Source organism: Ptychodera flava, chromosome 5 (genome assembly GCF_041260155.1).
Source record: "Ptychodera flava strain L36383 chromosome 5, AS_Pfla_20210202, whole genome shotgun sequence".
NCBI lineage: Eukaryota > Metazoa > Hemichordata > Enteropneusta > Ptychoderidae > Ptychodera > Ptychodera flava.
This window is the reverse complement of record NC_091932.1, coordinates 46,336,779-46,355,368: the sequence shown is the minus strand read 5'-3', so window position 1 is coordinate 46,355,368 and position 18,590 is coordinate 46,336,779. Positions and strand designations below refer to the sequence as shown.

The window sequence follows — 18,590 nt, the reverse complement described above, 5'->3', positions numbered from 1 at the left end:
ACATTGGTCCTTACCGGTAACGCTTTTTCAAACATTACAGAGGTCTCTCAAAGTATTGCTGACCTTTATCTTTGCAATATTTACACCTTAAGTCAAACATATTCTCTGGAGACATTCCTCCACATATATTTGAAGCAGTTCCCTCACTGGTAGAATTAAACCTTTCAAACAACCGTTTTACAGCTATACTTTCTGACAGTTTCACATCTCTTCCAAATCTAACAACTCTAGACCTGTCTGGCAATGGAATTCAATTCTTGCCTCATGCTGTATTTTCTTACCTTACATCGCTGAAAACACTTTACCTGAAAGGCAATGACCTTGTTGTGAACTTGCATCGCCCTGGCACATATCCCCTGAAAGGTCTCACTCACCTTAAACGATTATCATTAACATTATTATTTCCACAATTTCTATACCTAGGAGATGTTCCATCACTAGAGTACTTCCATTTTTCGAGTTCACCTCAATCACGCCAGAGTTCTTCACTTACATCTAACTTAAAGGTTACTTTTAAGTTTTGCACACTGCAAAGTTTTAACCTCTCCAAGCTCGAGACAATTGACCTTGAAGGAGTACAAATTGACACTTCACCATGTGTCTTATATTTAAATGGTCAATGTTCAGCATACAACATGGACTGTTTGAACATGACACATAACGTACCTTGGAAGTATATGAAAACTCTTAAGTTACATGACAGTACCTGGTCAGACACTAAAGAAGCACTCATTGCTGTTTTGAAATTGTTTCCTAACCTTGAAGAGCTCACTCTCAAATCCTTGGATGCACTTGAATCCATGGCTGTACTTCCAGACACACTCACAAATTTGCAAACGTTGGATATTAGTTACAACCAAATCACAAAGATTGATAGTGACCTACTGAAGTCACTACCTAATTTGAATATTTTGAGGATCCATGATAATCCCTTGTCTTGCTCAAAATGTGAAATGAACGACTTTGTTCAATGGCTTAAAAAGGACAAAAGAGTATTGTTGTCAGGAGTTCCAAAGTGTGCAACACCTATGAAAATGAATAACATTTCGGTGTTGACATTAGACTTTGGGTTGGAATGTAACTTGACTTTTATAATCTCTGTGCCAATCCTATGCTTTGCAGCTCTTGCACTTCTAACAATAGTCACTGGCATCCAGCTCCGATGGCACATACGCTACTTACTTTTCATGTTGAAACTAAAACGTGGTGGCTATCAATTGCAAATTAACGATGAAGAACAAAGAAATAAAAAATATGATGCCTTTGTGGTCTACAATGAGCATGATGGAGAGTGGGTCATGCAGGAATTGATTCCAAACTTAGAAAATACTGATCAACAGAATTTGAAGTTGTGTATCCATGAACGGGATTTCATTCCAGGTGACGACATATTTGAAAACATTCTGAACAGTATTGAAAACAGCAACAAAACACTTCTTTTACTATCTCCTCACTTTGCACAAAGTGAGTGGTGCTACTTTGAAATGAGGATGGCACAAACACAGTTATTTGAAGAGAAGAAGGATGTCATATTGATGGTGATGCTTCAGGAAATTCCAGATGATATGTTGCCACGGGTGCTGCGGAAAATACTCATGACAAAGAAGTACCTGGAATGGCCTGAGAATGACTTGGGGAGGAGGATGTTTTTGCAGAAACTGAGAATGGCACTGAAGTCAGAGAGTAAAGTCAACAGAATCGCGCAAATGTGAATGCAGATATTATCATAAAGGTATGTATCTTAAAGTTTCACATGAATTAACATCCCACGTCAATACATGTAGAATGGTTCAAAGTTGAAGAAAAGTACCTGTACCTGCAGCTCTTGAAGAATTTCTAATAAGCTTTGATTTATTCTGTAAGGAGTAAATTCTTTGATCATTATTGGAACTTGGAATGAAACAAAGTAACCATCCCTACACACGCATTTATATTCATTATTCAATGTTTAATGTTCAAATATGCTGAGTATAAATAACAGTTTTTGTACGAAAGAAATATTGATAGCAGTCACAAATAATTTTGAGCTATTTGTTTTTTATTACGTTTGAGATTGCACATTTTTACGAAAGGATGAGAGTTTCTTTTAATCTACCTTTTTAGTGGCTGAAAATGTCAGAAATGAATTTTTGAATATGCAATGATGAAAATTATCCTTTTTATAAATTATCCTTTTTATGGTATATTCATAAAACTGATGACATTAACCATACAAAGTATAAAATAATGGATAATTTGAAAATTATAAACTAAGAAAAACGTAAACAAGTGCAAAGAATATTTTAATTGACCACCCATTGTTAGTCGAGATAATATCTGCAGACGTGGTCAGAAAGTTGGCTATCTGACTACTGAGCGTGGTTATTGAACCATTACTTTTATGCATTGGAATTTAGCGAAGTGATCTTGACTCTTATGTCTTTGCTAGGTGTCGTACGTTATTAGTTTGAACTTGATTTAGAGTCTGCGAAATTGTATTCTCATAACCACAGTTAATGTTAACAAGCTGAGTACTGGATGTTTCAATATGCTAAGAGAAATACCTGTCAGAGTAACAGTTACTGCATTGAGCATTCATAATTTGAACTAAAGTAGAGATTATATTTCCTCTGTAATGTGTTAGCTCTAAATGTTCATGTAATTTCTGCTTCTCTTCAATTAAAACAATATCTTTGCCAACAGAAGTTTGAAAGAATGTCAAAGGTTATATGGCGAACAAATTGCGACATCTTATTTGACATTAATGGATCAGACTGTTTCTTTTATCATATCTCACTCAACATGCTTTCTTATCCTTTCCTCAGTGTCAGCCAACAGACAATCAAAATCATAATCCTGTGAAAATTATGATTACAAGTTGTAAAATGGCAGGCCCATTGATCCTGAACAAGTTGAATTTGTAGACACTACTTTAGACCAAGCTGCTGTCAATCATGCTCGAAAGGGTGACACAAATGCATACAGCTATTCATAGGAAGTGAAAGAGTGTGAGAGTTGACACAATTTAAACAAATTTCATCATAGCAGTATCAATCCGGAAGTGAAGTTATACTGTTTCATAATGTGTCCTCAATGACTCTCTCACAGCCCCTCGCAGGCTACACCTCAGACCACAATACCAGCCTCAGCAGTTAAGCCGAGCAAAGATCTGCTCAGCAAGCCGGCTGAGCCGTTGGTGGCTGTTAACGTTTCTTTTTTTCGTTTTTTTTTTGATCGGCTATTGAAACTCCACCCATACCGGTACTTTTCCATTTTGACTGACATTCGACCAAGTTTCCAGACACACCTGTCTCCTATGATATAACAAGGGATATCAGTATTAATAGCATGCTGCTCAAACAAATATCTTATAGCTAGTATTACAAAATTGTTGAAGCAGCCGTACTAAATGTAGACATTGTGCTATTATAGTCACTGGGACAGAATGTCCATGGTTCAAAAGTTGAAAGCAAAGCGTTGAAAACGCCAGTGCATTGACAAAAAATAAAATATCGAGAAGTTTCGAGATAAGCAATTAGAGGCTCTGTCATAATGTGCCATTAACAGCACTACATTCAGTAAATTCACTACAATACAGCTGTTATTGACCTCTGAATGAATGAATAACTGACAGACTAGTTATATACACATGGCTATGTCTGTATGGCCTCTAAGTTGACAGAATTACAAATTTAGTAATCAAGCACTGATAATGATTGCTGATGACTAGACAGTTGTCGATATTGACAGCACTGGACGGTCGACCCATGAAATCGGAATTTTAAAGTATCATGAAGTTGTGTGAGAGAATTGGACCTTTACCTGTCTCACCATAGACCCTAACTTTGTCCATGGTCTCACTCAGAGATTGGTAAAAATTTTCAAGAAAATGCAATGTTTGTAGGCAAATGTTAAGGCAAAGACAATTTGTTTTCTTACCACTGCTCAGTTGAGTAGACAAGTCTGGATTACAGAAGGACTGCTATTGAAAAGACAACACATGTACAACATCACTGGCAAATTTAAGTATCCACCACTGAGAAGTAGTTCTGTAACATGTATTATGCAGTAGTGTTACAGTCGGGACTGTAATTAGGTAGACTGGCGAGTGTAAATCTCCTCTGTTTAGATAAGGAGAATGAGTTATTTGTACTTCTTAAGTAACTTCACAGCTGAATCATTCTTACGTTCAATAGATGGCGCCGCATGTCGATTATGATAGGGGTAGAAAGAAAGCCCAAAGTGAACCAACAAGCAACCTAGCAGCTGATATGGCTCCGCTATGTTATGAAAAGAACAACTTTTTTGACATATGTGTAGATGAAGAAGGTGGAAATCTAGCGTATGATAGCTCATTTCAGTGGCCAGACAAAAATACACAATTGAAGATTTCATCATAATTTAAACATATCACATTAAGATCATCTCTAAGAACATGTCAACCAAAGCTATCTGACCAGTGGTTTTTTTAATCAAATTTTCTGACCAAAAATGGCAAAAATTGCCCCCAAAATACAAAATTGCATATTTCGTCATAATTTCAACAAATATCATTGAGTTCATCTATAGGAACCTGTATATCACATTTCAAAGCTATCAGACCAGTAGTATTAGAGAAACACATTTTTGACCCAAAATGGCAAAAATTGCCCCGAAAAATACAAAATTGTAGATTTTATGATAATTTGAATATATCACATTTTGCTCATACCTATAAACCTAGATACCAAATATCAAAGCTGTCAGACAAGGGGTTTGATGAAATAAATTTTTTGACCAAAAATGACAAAAATTGCCTTAAAAATATTATTTTGCATATTTCTGCACAATTTGAACAAATCTGAAATAGATCATCCCTAGGGACCTATGTACCAAACATCCAAGCCATCTGACCTATAGTTTTGAAGAAGATATCTAAAGATTTTTTGACCGAAAATGACAAACACTGCCTTAAAAATACAAATATGCAAATTTCACCATAATTTGAAAAAATCTGATAGAAGTCATCCCAAGTAAACTGCATATAAAATTTCAGAGCAATCAGACGTACTGTTTCAGAGAAGAAGGTTTTTTTACCAAAAACAGCAAAAAATGCCCAAAAAATACATACATGCAAAGTTCACCACAATTTTAAAAAAAATCAAGTCAGGTCACCCAAAGTGAACTGCATATAAAATTTCAAAGCAATTAAACTTGTGCTTTCAGAGGAGAAGGCAATTGTTGACAGATGACGGACGGATGATGGACGGACAACGGCAACGGAAAATCAGCCTATTTGATAAGCTGCACGTCACTGACAGCAGAGCTAAAACCAACCTGCACGCAGCCAATCAGAAAAGTCGAAAATAAATAAGAAAAAACAAGCGTTAATAGCCCTAAGGTCTGCTATGCTTATGTAGAGGAAGGGTCCTCCAAAGGTAGGGCCTATAAATGTTACCTTGCCATGAAATACTTATCAGGGCCACCAAAATTACGTTTTTATTAAAATAATACGGGAAAAAATACCTAAATAAAAGATTCAGTACCTGTTCTTTGTTAATCATTCTCTTTTTGCAGATGAACATGAATAATATTGCAGGAGTAATTTTCTAAGATGCATTCGCCATCGGACACGCAGCCATAATAAACATGTAGAATTTAATATCATTGCAAATATCACAGAGCAAAGTTCAAATTGACTTCTAAAGACATCATTGGACATGGTAACATAAAAATACTTTGTTTTGTACATAGCTCTCATCAACGATATGGATTATCAGAAAATAATAACGAAGTGAAATTTTGCTGCATTTTAAACAAAAAGGTGGCATATCACAGGCTGTCTGACAAAAAGAATAAAAGAATCAAATCAATACATTGAACTTTGCGAATACTATGACTAAAAGTTTACTACATTTGCAGAGCTGATTTTGTACAAACAAATTTGATTTCCTTTGCCGATTATAAATGTGAGAACATGTCCCTGTTTTCCTTCAGCAGAGTCTGTACTGATAATAACATGTGCACAGGAATAATGCTGTGAAGAGGTGAACTTCATTATCATTGCAATAAGTCAGTACGTCTAATATAACATCTTTGTCACTTGATGATCAGATATTGTGTATAACAAGCAATGATGACGAGAACAGCACAGTCTACTTGACAACACAATCATGGTTTCTCACAGCTGGGAATGTAACATACCACCTTAAAATCAAACAATGGACGTTATGAAAGCGAAAGAAGCTTTCAAATTTTGGATGATTTTTCCACTATTTTTGTTTTTCGTGACAATTACAGTTTTTTGTACTCCCAAAAGTATATTGAGATACGCAGTACACACTTGGCTTGTCACCTCAACCTGTAGACCATAGAATGCAGTCATTTATAAGTATAATTGTTCAAAAGTGATTTTAGCCAGGACAGGAATTCAATATCAATATCACAAAACCAACCACAAATACTCGTGCACTGCAGATTTCCAGAGAGCTCTATACTGAGTGTGTACCTTGTGTGTTGGAACAGTATTTTAGAGCTTCCAATATCCCATGATACATTCTTGCACAATTCCACAAGCATTGAAAGAAGACAATAGTTTTGCTTGTGACTTCTGTCAATTCATGGTAACAATCAGTTGAGCTTTTTTCCCTCTGGTCAACTGAAAAATATGTGGTCTATATCTTTGTGGACACTTATGAACAACAAAGAAAGGATTTTCGTTAAATAGAGTTATTTTTTATTCCAAAACTTATATTTTTGACATGACATATTTTCATGTTAATCCTTAAAAGAGGAAATAAGCCCTGATCTGAGTCCATTTCTAAATTTTCATTGGTTCCATATGCATTTGTTAGTCTTACTGTAATTGCCATCTTCGTTGCAAGCCACCATTTTGCTTTTTTTCCGAAGTGAGTTACTCCTGTTTGGTAAATGGCAATTACCCATTACAGAGAATCCATAACATATTTTGATAACATGTTAACATTACTTTTAGAGGGAAATAAATCATGACTTGAGGATTTCATCAATTGCTTGATTTGCCGACTTGTTCGCTTTGTTTGAGGTTTGAATCTGACCAAGCATTTCTGAATACGAAACTGCATTCCTTAGTGCCCTGGAACTGTCACATTGAAATTGAGTCCTCAATGATTATATTGCAATATACACAAAAAATACTTGAAGGTTTGGGCCAACAAAACGCAAGGTTCTTGCTGTGTTTGGAATTCACTGCCAAGAACACTAAGATCCTTCATCTCCTTTAAAGTTACTTGAACCATTTGATCATCTTCTACGAACTGAAAGAGTATATCAATTCTTAAGATGTTCAGATGTCCTACATGTTTATCGTAATCATTCTTTTTCAACATTTTCCTCATTCCTCATTGCAGTTCTTCCTTACGGAGCTTGGAACTTGCCTTCCTTGATCAGTGTCTGCCAGGCTTTGCCAGTAGGGTACTCATAATCGGAAACTGATTCCGGTTTCATCTCTATGGAATATCCAGGAAGCTGAGGGAAGATAGACAAGACAAAGATGAAGATAATTTTGAACACTGTAATTTACACAGACTAATGTTCACCCGCTTGGTGGATGCAGCAGTTATCATTTGTTATATGAATAGCGAGATGATGTTATTTGTGAACCATTTTCTTGTTCCTAATGACAGAGAGTGACTTCAAGGTACATAATGAACATAGACCTGAAAGTACAGGGGCTTACAATAATGTGAAACTTGCCTGTGAGCAAAATACCCCTTCGCCCTTATACAGGTCAACAGTCACAAAGGTTACTCACCTTTGGAGGCATGTAGCAACCATTTTTGATGATCACAGGATCTTTAAAATGTTCATGGAGATGATCGACATATTCAATTACTCTGTCAGGAATACAAAAATCAATTATTGATCATAGTTAAGATTTTGCATTTCTAAATCTAGAAATAAATTAATTAGTTGCAATTTGTCTGAGACATGAAATTTTCCTACTTTTATTGTGCCTTTACAAGTATACTGCCACAAATTTTTAAATACAGCCTATGAAATTTGTAAGCTTATTTTTCAGTGCATACAACTAATGATTGGTTTTTGTGTTTTAAGGGAAGGATATTATTACAATTAGGCTGTGATGACTCCATTCACTTTTACCCGGTATTCAAAGCATGATTACTGTAGAATTCTTGAAATTGAAGATTTGGCAGCAGGTAAATTTTCATAGCTCATCAATGCAGAGTTTAATGAAACAGTGAATAAATAACATTTCCTTATTAGTCTTTTTAACAGAACACAAAAATGTCTCAATATACAATTTTCAATAAAAATGCTGTGGTGAGAAAACATACAGGGAGTAACCAAGTGGTCTGAGGTAATTGACTGCCATTTTTACCCAATCTGTCATTTTGAAATTTGGCAAATCAGTGAATGGTTGTGGAAACACGATTGGAACTAATTTGGGATAATTGGATGGTGAATTAATGTCTATTTGATCCACAAATGTAAGCTCATCTGCTTTTCTTTTTTAGTTATACACTTGTTTTTATGAGGAATTTGTAATATTGCAACATTGAGTTATAGGGCACCTAACATTTTTGAGAAATTTGAAAAATATGAAAATCCAATTATCCCAAATTAGTTCCAATCGTGTTTGGAATAGTATTATGTGTATTACTACCAATCTTACTGTAGTGTTGCACATATCACAGTATATTTTCCTCAAAATAATTTTTTGCAAAGATTCATTCAATTTTCATTAATTTGTCAGCCCAAAATTACATTATTGTTGGGTTCACCTTTTAGCATGACAAGCAGTGATAAGTTGGATGTGAAAGAAGTGTAAATTTATGCAGCTTTATGCTCCAGTCTGACTTGGTCAAATTCAGTGAAATGTTCACATTATCTTCTTTATAACACCAACTTTGTTTGGCAATAATTCATCACAGTTTGAATAGTAGTCGTTTCAAGTTTGCTTATCATGATTTTAATCACTCTTTTGAATGTTAGTCTTTCAACCCTGCCATTTTAGAATGAGAATAGATAGTACAAAACAAAATTGTTTATTTTTCTATATATACTCTAGTTTCAAATGAGGTATTAGATTTAATAAAGTAGTATCATGTTTTTGACTTAAATTAATTTTTGTCATATTATCATTTTGAGGTTTTCTACCCAAAATATGTACCCCAGTTTTTAGATCAATGACACATTACACATTAGATATCAACATTTGATTTTTAAGACTTGCAGTAACTGCACTAGTGTATATGTATATTTTGCAATTCGATGCAAAAATGAATTAAGGGACTTAATTAACCGGAAGAGTTTTATCATTTCACATTTAGCGAAGTGGGCTGGAGTTCAATTCAATATTTTCCCAAATGGTATTAGTCCAACACAAGTTATTAGGAAATAAATCTAAAAAAGAAAAAAAAATTGGCAGAAACCCTAAAAACAAGGTATTTTTCTGCCATCACAGAATGGTAAGCTATCATATTCTACCTGAAAAACAAAAGAAAGAGAGTAAAAATGTAAAATACAAGGAGTACTATTTTGTTTTCCCGTCCAATCATCTTGTTGTCATCTCGGATGTTTGCTCCAACTTTGACCTTAAACTTGTCCAGCTTTCTTCCAGGGCTTTTTGTATAACTGAATTGGATGCAATCGACAATTTGAAAAGACGCGAAAAATCAAGCATATGAAAAGTTAAATTGGTCACCTTGTGTGTAATAATGAATGATGTAATGTACATTACGTCAATGCAATGCCATGTGACTGAAGGATTATGTGGCAAAAGCTTCTGATAATTTTTTTTCTTTTCATTCTGTACGACAAAAAGATGTTCTGTTTTGAAATTTTTATTAAAATGGAAGGCATAAGGCATTGGCCTTGCCATCAGAATGCACTGTTTGCAATATGCAGATTTATCATTGATTGATTACTTGCAGTCAGGACTGAAATTTAGTCGTCAACAATAACACCTATATCATTACACTATACAGGCTGTGTAGGAAGATGAATGCTAAGCATCTTGAAAAAAGTACTGAAACCGCATGGAATCTTATAGACAAAGGTTTAATTATGATATGAAGACATGAAAATTGAGTAAAAAAAATTAATTTGTATGCAATTGGTCTCGGATGTGGTAATAATATGTGATGTTTATGCAATTGTTGCGAATAAAGGGCTAAGAGGAAGTAAAATACAGGGAAATACGTCATTGGAAAAGAATTAACATGGGATACTAAAAACGTGCCTCAGTTATGGCTCTGGACATGAAAAATTGTAAAAAAATGACCGCCACACGGCCATATTGGATCATATCGTGAAACAAATCGACGTACATATGAATGACATTAGTCAATGTCCCTGTATCATCTTTGGATAAAATCGGTTGAGATGTGCCTGAGTTATGGCTCCATACACGAACAACTCGTGACAGAATGGCTGCATATTGGATCGTATCACAAACAAATTTACGTGTATATATGACATAAGGAGTAATCCTTGTACCAAGTTTTAATCAAATCACTGCAGGCATCTCAGAGATATCTGCGTGAATGGACAGATGCACGGACGCATGGACAGTGTCCATGGGGACTAAAAACACGTCCACAACTAGTGCATTTGTGTTCGATGTTTGGACAAATTTGCCGATATTGCACAATTCCAATTTTCGTAAAGAAGCTACTTCTTCCTACCAGATAGAAGCAAGATTGCCAGAGTAACACAGGCGTCCTGTTCATGTATCATGTCGGGAAAAGTCTTAGCCTACATCGCTACCTTAGTTTTAGCGGTGGTTGAAGATGATTGTAACTTTAACTTTCCCTTCCCGGTTCGATGTCGAAATATTACAAATCCATGGTTTCATGCGTTACAGTTTGTACTTCACAGATGTTGATGAATGCTGTGATGAATGCATGTATGATGAATGCTGTGACTTTTTCTTGCCCACTTTTCTACATGTAAAAGTACGAAGTTTTTAGCTTCCGACCTACTTTCATGTGCCAGATCAGATGTTAAGGGAAGAACACTTGCAAATTCTATCTTACGAAAATGTTACATTCCCAATCGCTAAATTCAAAAGTCAATGTCGGGTTCATGGTCGGACGTTTCTTAGAACTAATTATCAATCTTATTTATTCCATATTACAAAGCTATCAGACGAATAGTTTTTGGGAACGAGGTTTTAGGACAAAAAATGACAAAATTGTCTTAAAAATACAAATTTGCATATCTCAGGACAATTTTAAATAGTAATCTGTTGTCATCCCTGGGCATCTCTGTACCAAATATAAAAGCTGTCTGTTCAGAGGTTTAAAAAAATTATTTTCTAAGACTTTTTTGACAAAAATGACAAAAATTGCCCCAAAACGGTAATTTTGCCAATTTTGTTGTAATGTCAACAAAGTATAAGGGTAACACCCTTGCAAACATTCAACTGAAATTTGAGAGTAACTTGGCAGGTGGTTTCCGAGAAGAAGAATTTTTAGGTAAATGAGGAAAATAACCGAAAAATTCAACAAAAAATACAAACTTCAAGGTATCTTCATGATATAGATAAACTGTATAAGGTCCACCTAAGGTACTTGCACACTAATTTTGAAAGCAATCAAAAACAGTGGTTCTTGAGTTATTAATTTTTGACCATTTTCACATTTTCTAAGCTCATTTGCATAATTTAGGCAATGCAAACTTCATTTGAACAAAATCTCATCTATAGCCCAGGATGCAACACACAAATACCAAGCTGAAAAGTGTAGCGGTCCATAAGTTTTTGATGTTGACAGACATACCTATATGTACATATATTATATATTGTTGCCTGAATACATGGGTTTAGGTGCCCGAGAGCAGGTGACAATTTGCCCGATGCCAGGAGGGCAAATTGTCTCCTGCTGCGAGGGCACATTAACCCATGTATACAGGCAATAATATTTTTATTACATGCCTCTTCACAAACGCAATGCTATATAACATTTAGTTACATGCAGGGCATTTTTCAAACAATTTTACAATTATCGACCAGCATCAAACAGATTTTAACAAAAGTCCAAATAGCAGTGCGCGCATGGATATTTTACATCTAGCGTGTTAAGGCGTCTACTTTACCGTCAAAAATATCGAAAGGCGTCCACTGGCCCGGGTAACCATGGAAAACGGTCAGTACATCGTCCACCGGGCTAACATCCTGGATGTTCCTATTCAAATCAATGCACTGATTTGCATTCACCTCGAGGCATGTAATAAACATACATACATACACACATTCATTCAGACGCCATCAACTTCAGCTTATACGGTAACCTCACATTGATATACCAAATGCGAGCTAAAAAGTATCGTCAACAGTCGCTGAAATAATCCCATGACATTTGCTGCCTCGCAAACCGTTTACTCTACCGTACTCGCTGCATCATATTCAGCATCAGGCCTATCCTTGCAAGCTTTTGAACACCCCATACTCACTACATTTTGGCACTCGTATACCAGGCGCCAAATGTAAAAAAAATTAATTTACACAATTAAGCTTTTTTTAGAGGATAGAAAAGATGGTAAATATATATATTATGATATAGATATATATATATATATATATATATATATATATATATATATATATAATATATATATATATATAATATATATATATATCTGCGTGTGTATACACACGGATAACATTGCCCCACGCATATGTTTGCGTATGCATACATATACATACATATAGAAAAAAATACGCGCACGCATATAGCGTATTCATTCATACATGTAGAATACATACATACATACACACATACACACATACACACACATACATACATACATACATACATACATACATACATACATACATACATACATACATACATACAAACGTGTACGTACGTACGTACATCGGACTTTGATACAGCTCGAAGATTTTACGTTAAGCCTCATTTTCGAGGCAGCTTCTGACGTTTACAGTATCTGACAGCGCTGCAAAATCGTATATATACAGCCTCGTTCTGATGAAGTATCGCTGTATCAGAACGAGGTTCTATATGTAAGAAAGTTACTCAGCACAGCACAGCTACAAAAAATTTATATATATCGGCCTCGTTCTGATGATACAACTACACACACCAAATTTTACATACAGTCTCGTTCTGAGGGCACAGCTATAGCTGGGAAGTTTTATACACAGACTCGGTGGGTAAATTTTACATACAGACTCGTTCTGAGGGCACAGCTATAGCTGGGAAGTTTTATACACAGACTCGGTGGGTAAATTTTACATACAGCACGCTGGGAAGTTTTATACACAGACTGGGTGGGAAAATTTTACATACAGCTAGCTGGGAAGTTTTATACACAGACTGGGTGGGAAAATTTTACATACAGCTAGCTGGGAAGTTTTATACACAGACTGGGTGGGAAAATTTTACATACAGCACGCTGGGAAGTTTTATACACAGACTGGGTGGGAAAATTTTACATACAGCTAGCTGGGAAGTTTTATACACAGACTGGGTGGGAAAATTTTACATACAGCACGCTGGGAAGTTTTATACACAGACTGGGTGGGAAAATTTTACATACAGCAAGCTGGGAAGTTTTATACACAGACTGGGTGAGAAAATTTTACATACAGCTAGCTGGGAAGTTTTATACACAGACTCGGTGGGAAAATTTTACATACAGACTCGTCTTGGATTAAGTGTAATACCTAGTGATGCTTGTGCTCAGAAAGCGTGATTGAACTCTGCCCGGTATCGTACGCGGCTAGACCCTGGCAAGACGAAAGCTAATACACGCATAGTGCTGGCGCTTGTGCTATTCAAGTGCATTTGAATTTTCTAGTAAGCTTGCCACAACAATGATCGTGGTATTGCTATCAGGTGAGATCACCACTGATCTGGGCTGCTCATAGCCTAGCCCTGCAGCCCTGTGTACATGTCTGTGTGTTCCCGGCGTTATACGGCTGTGGTGGAGGCAGTATAATGCCCGGAACACACAGACCTGTATGCAGGGCTACTCGTCAACCATACAACGGCGTCAACCATACAACGATCGTTCACTGAGACCGCTGCAGTCCGTCATCATCTGTGCAATGAACTTTCGCGGTCTACGCAGTTACGAGAATAAAGACAAAAAATTAATACTGAAATCTTGGTGCCATAAACCCATGCACAATGATGGATGAAAATAAATTTGAGTAAAAAGACAGCAGTTCTTGGTCTTGGACTTTCCTCGGGGCATTTGACACAAGGAGCATGGCGGTACACGCGACGCGGATGTAGCTAAGGGACTGCTCAGTTGCTTCAGCCAGGGGGCGGTGGATTCATGGGGGGGGGGGGTCACCCTGTTTTTGACTTTGGTGATGGGGTCACCATGTTTTTGAAATGCCCAATTCGGGGGGGGGGGGGGTCAGTGTGTTTTTCAAGTTCAACAAGGGCTCATACTTGCATAAAATGCATTGTGACAGCCACAAATTTCAGCATTGAGTTGCATTTTTTGGCGCGCCCTTTGGGCACGTTTCTTTAATAATAATAAGACATATTTTTAGAGCCCTGTCCTATATATATATATATATATATATATATATATATATATATATATATATATATATATATATATATATATATATATATATATATATATATATATATATATATATATATTTGAGATATCTGTATGTTTAAAAATTTTGGGCGCATTTCTTTAAAATATCAAACATATTTTTCAGCATGCCCTTCATATGGCAAGTTCCTGATACTTTTCTGTATTCTCTATGAGAATTAAGTATTAAAAAGCAACATGCAATAATATTTCAATCACATTTTCCTTACAACAGTTCTGGACATCTGCTTATGCATAAAGAGAGTTGGAATACATACAGCTCATTCAAAATACTGTACTCAAACTTTAGATTTGACACTTTTAAGTTCCTATCTTACAACTGACATGACACCAATTTCATTAAAACACAGAATGACTAATTGTTGAAAATATACCCCAAAATTATATATATATATATATATATATATATATATATATATATATATATATATATATATATATATATATATATATATATATATATACTGAATTATTCAATTTATATTCCACCTTTTGTTTTACCTTTGTTTCACACAGGGGGGGGTCACCCTGTTTTCGAAAGTTGGAATGTGGGGTCACCCTGTTTTCGAAAGTTGGAATGGGGGTTCAGCCACTTTTTGACGTCGGCAAAAAATAATCCTGACCAGTCCCTCTACAACGGTTGTGTTTATCGTGTTTACGAGAATTAGAAATGATCAGACACTCAAATTCAACAGTAAATCAGCGACGCTCAACCGACAGAGTATATGAGATTCATTGAAGACGGCATGGAGGTCGCAAGAGATCTCTTTCTACTTCCATGCCATGTTCAATGAATCTCATATTATCTATTGGCCGAGTTGTCGCTGATTGACTGGTGAATTAAAATGTCTGATCATTTCTAATTCTCGTAAACACAACCAAGCACCATGCTCTGTGTACCGCCATACTCGAATACTCCTTGCGTCGAATGCCCCGAGGAAAGTCCAAGACCAAGAATTGCTGTCTTGTTACCCACATTTGCCTTCATCCATAATTGTGCATGGGTTTATGGCCACCAAAATTTCTAAATTAAAATTTTGTCTTTATCTCTTAACTCTGAAGACCACGAAAGTAGGTTGCACAGCCGACTGCAGTGACCTACAGTGAACGAGCACTGTGTAGGCCCTAGTCGACGCCAAGCGCCTATCCTTTTTTTCTACGAACACGGAACAGCCTAGATCAGTGGTGATCTCTCCAGATAGCAATACCACGGTCATTGTTGTCGCTAGCACAAAATAAACCAGAAAGTTCAAATGCACTTGAATAGCACAAGCGCCAGCACTATGCGTGTGTTTAATAGCTTTAGTCTTGCCAGGGTCTAGCCGCAAAAAAGGCAGCTCACGGCCGGCCGGCGGCCGGGCTGTGCGTGGTCTTTTTCTAACATGTTGCTGTGCAGCACCGGCCGCTACAGGCCAGCGCTGCAAAGAAAACAGGTCAGAAAAGCCAGCGCACGGCATATGGGCTACAATAATTGCACCTAGCCTGGGTCATTCTTAGCCCTGCCATGGTACCTTCTTAGCTCCATGGCCCTGCGTACGATACTGTGTTTTCCCAGCGCGGCGCGAGAGGCCTACCGCCTCCCGTCCAGCACCTTCAACGCTGGGAACGCGGAGCATCGTAGGCTGGACCACTAGCAGGGCCGTAGTAAAAATTGAATATTTCTTTGGTCTTGTGAAACACACAAGCCCTGCTAGGGGCAGCAGTGTGAACACAACGTCTTTAATGTAAATCACTTTCGACCGACATTATATGAACATTTGGAAGTCACTATCTGTTGAAGTGCGGTAGTTCATTCCGTACGGTGCAACGATATAGCGAGAGGAAGCGATAGCTTGTTTCAGTACAATCACTTTCTTTATTGGTCACCAACACGTGCAGTGGATGAACATCACTTGCCAAGTCTGCTTTGTCTTGAACACACACTAACAGAAAAACCCCACCCAGCTGGTATAACACATACATGCATAATGAGACTATCATTTACATAAATTATAATATCATTGACCGTTGCATCACAAAGAAATTGACCTTTGTGGATAAAGTTCAGTTTACTCTAACACCCCCTCTTAAACTGAACTTTCTAAATTTAACACATTCAGTTTACTCTTTGAAACTGGTTTGGTAAATACATCAGCCACATTACATTCGCTTTCAATGTAAGTTAGTACAATATGACTGTTGTGGACTTCATCTCTAAGAAAATGGTATTTGATGTCAATGTGTTTTGACCTCTTACGATACACTGGGTTTTTAGCAAGTGCGATGGCACTCTGGTTGTCAACGAATATTTCAGGTGTTTTCTCTGTGTGCCCGTGCATGTCAGAATATAATTGTCTCAAGAATTTTCCTTCTTGGACAGCACTGGCTAATGCAATATATTCAGCCTCACAAGTGGATAAAGCAACACACTGTTGTTTACTACTTTCCATGAGATAAGTGGCCCACCCTTGCTTAAGGAAAATGCATAACCTGAGATACTTTTCCTATCATCTGAACCCGCCCAGTCTGAATCACAGTAACCTATTAGAGTTGGTTCAGTATCTGATCTACAGTATTTCAACCCAAAGTGTTTAGTACCCTTTAAATATCTCAGCACATGCTTTGCCATGTTCAAGTGCATTTCTGTCGGCCTGGACATAAACTGGGATAACTTTGTCACAATAAACGAAATATCTGGTCTTGTAGTTGTCATTAAATAAATCAAACTACCAACTATCTCTCTATACAACCTTCCATCTACCAACTCTGGTGATGGTTCATTCATGGCTTTACAAGCGCCTGGATCACAAGGCGTACTTTTGGGTTTACAATCACTCATTTTAAATCTCTGTAACATGTCATTTACACTTTTTGTCTGTTTCATTACAATACAATCGTTACCACAATCAAATTCAATTGCGAGAAACCATGATAAAACTCCCATACCTTTCATATGAATTTCTGACTTAATGATGCTTTACATTTCTACTAAAAGCGGTATCATTAGTAGTTAAAGTAACGTGGACAACTGGGATTAATAAGAATTTTACACCCATTTTATTCATTTATCTACATGAGCGAAGGAAAAATTAACCATCCATGTAACTAAAGTATAACCCTGACCTATATACGAACTCACGCACGCGCAGCAGTGCATTGTCTGAACTAAGGCAGGGCCTGCTGAGCATGTTTATACATGTACGGGAAATTCCGTGTGAGTCATCACCATCAAACTAGCCTATATAAAGGACCCCGTTTTCAGTCCGGCCGGCCGGTCGCGGAGTCTAGCTGATGTTGAACATGAAGTTCCTATCGGTACGAACTTGTTCACCTGATAGATAAAATTTTAGTAATTTCCTCTGAACTTAAAATGTGACGGAAGACCATTACTTCAAATAATATGAGACGTTTCAGATGAATGGTACTGATATCTAAAGTGTTCACTCTTTTATCTCTACGTACAAATGTAGTTCCTAAGTCGTTCTCTATTCTATTCCCACCAACAAAACATTCAATACTCATTTCCCCTCCCCGATCTTTATCAATACTTATGATAATATCACAAGTTGTTCTGTTATCTGTTTTCATAGCATAATATCCAACCAAATCGTCAAATTCATCTCCAGTAGCTAACTTTACACATCTAATGAGAACTGTACCATGTTGCAAGTTATTTTCATATTATCAGTCATCTGTTGATTTACTGTCTGTAAAGTGAGAATCAGCTGCCTCGTCACCAACACTTTTAAGCCCAGTTTCTTTAAAGTTGTGTCCCAAAATAATCTAACTGGAACTCCGCTAGCTGTATACGAGCAATAATTCTCCCCCTCGTTTATCCACCTTCTTAGTGTATTATCTGCCTTCATTATTGTATTAAGAGGACTAATTTTAAGATGAATGGTATACCAAGAAGTGCAATGTATGGATTTGTAGGAGTAAGCCAACTACGAAAATCTAACAATTTATATTTGTTTACATTGCTATCAAAATAAATCACATTCGGAGTTCCTGGTGGTTCAGCAACACCTCCTGCAATTTCACTATCC

At 36.6% G+C, this 18,590-nt stretch overlaps 2 protein-coding genes across 2 annotated transcripts in view; one reads left to right on the top strand and one right to left on the bottom strand.

Moving 5' to 3' along the window:
• The first annotated feature begins 547 nt into the window (after positions 1 to 547).
• LOC139134116 (toll-like receptor 6) lies at positions 548 to 7,757 on the top strand. Its single transcript, XM_070701034.1, has 2 exons — positions 548 to 1,732; positions 7,347 to 7,757. Exon 1 carries the CDS (start codon positions 636 to 638, stop codon positions 1,710 to 1,712), a length of 1,077 nt encoding a protein of 358 aa, XP_070557135.1. The 5' UTR covers positions 548 to 635; the 3' UTR covers positions 1,713 to 1,732; positions 7,347 to 7,757.
• Positions 6,672 to 18,590, bottom strand: part of LOC139134115 (mitochondrial enolase superfamily member 1-like) — a 103,371-nt gene continuing 91,452 nt past the window's right edge. The window contains exons 13-14 of the mRNA XM_070701031.1: positions 7,751 to 7,832; positions 6,672 to 7,464 (exon numbers count right to left, since the gene is read on the bottom strand). Coding sequence (XP_070557132.1) covers positions 7,354 to 7,464; positions 7,751 to 7,832 — 193 coding nt within the window. The 3' untranslated portion in view covers positions 6,672 to 7,353. The remainder of the gene's footprint in view (positions 7,465 to 7,750; positions 7,833 to 18,590) is intronic.

Excerpts from the sequence above, each read along its gene's own strand:
- LOC139134116 (XM_070701034.1), top strand. The coding sequence starts at position 636 with ATGGACTGTTTGAACATGACACATAACGTACCTTGGAAGTATATGAAA.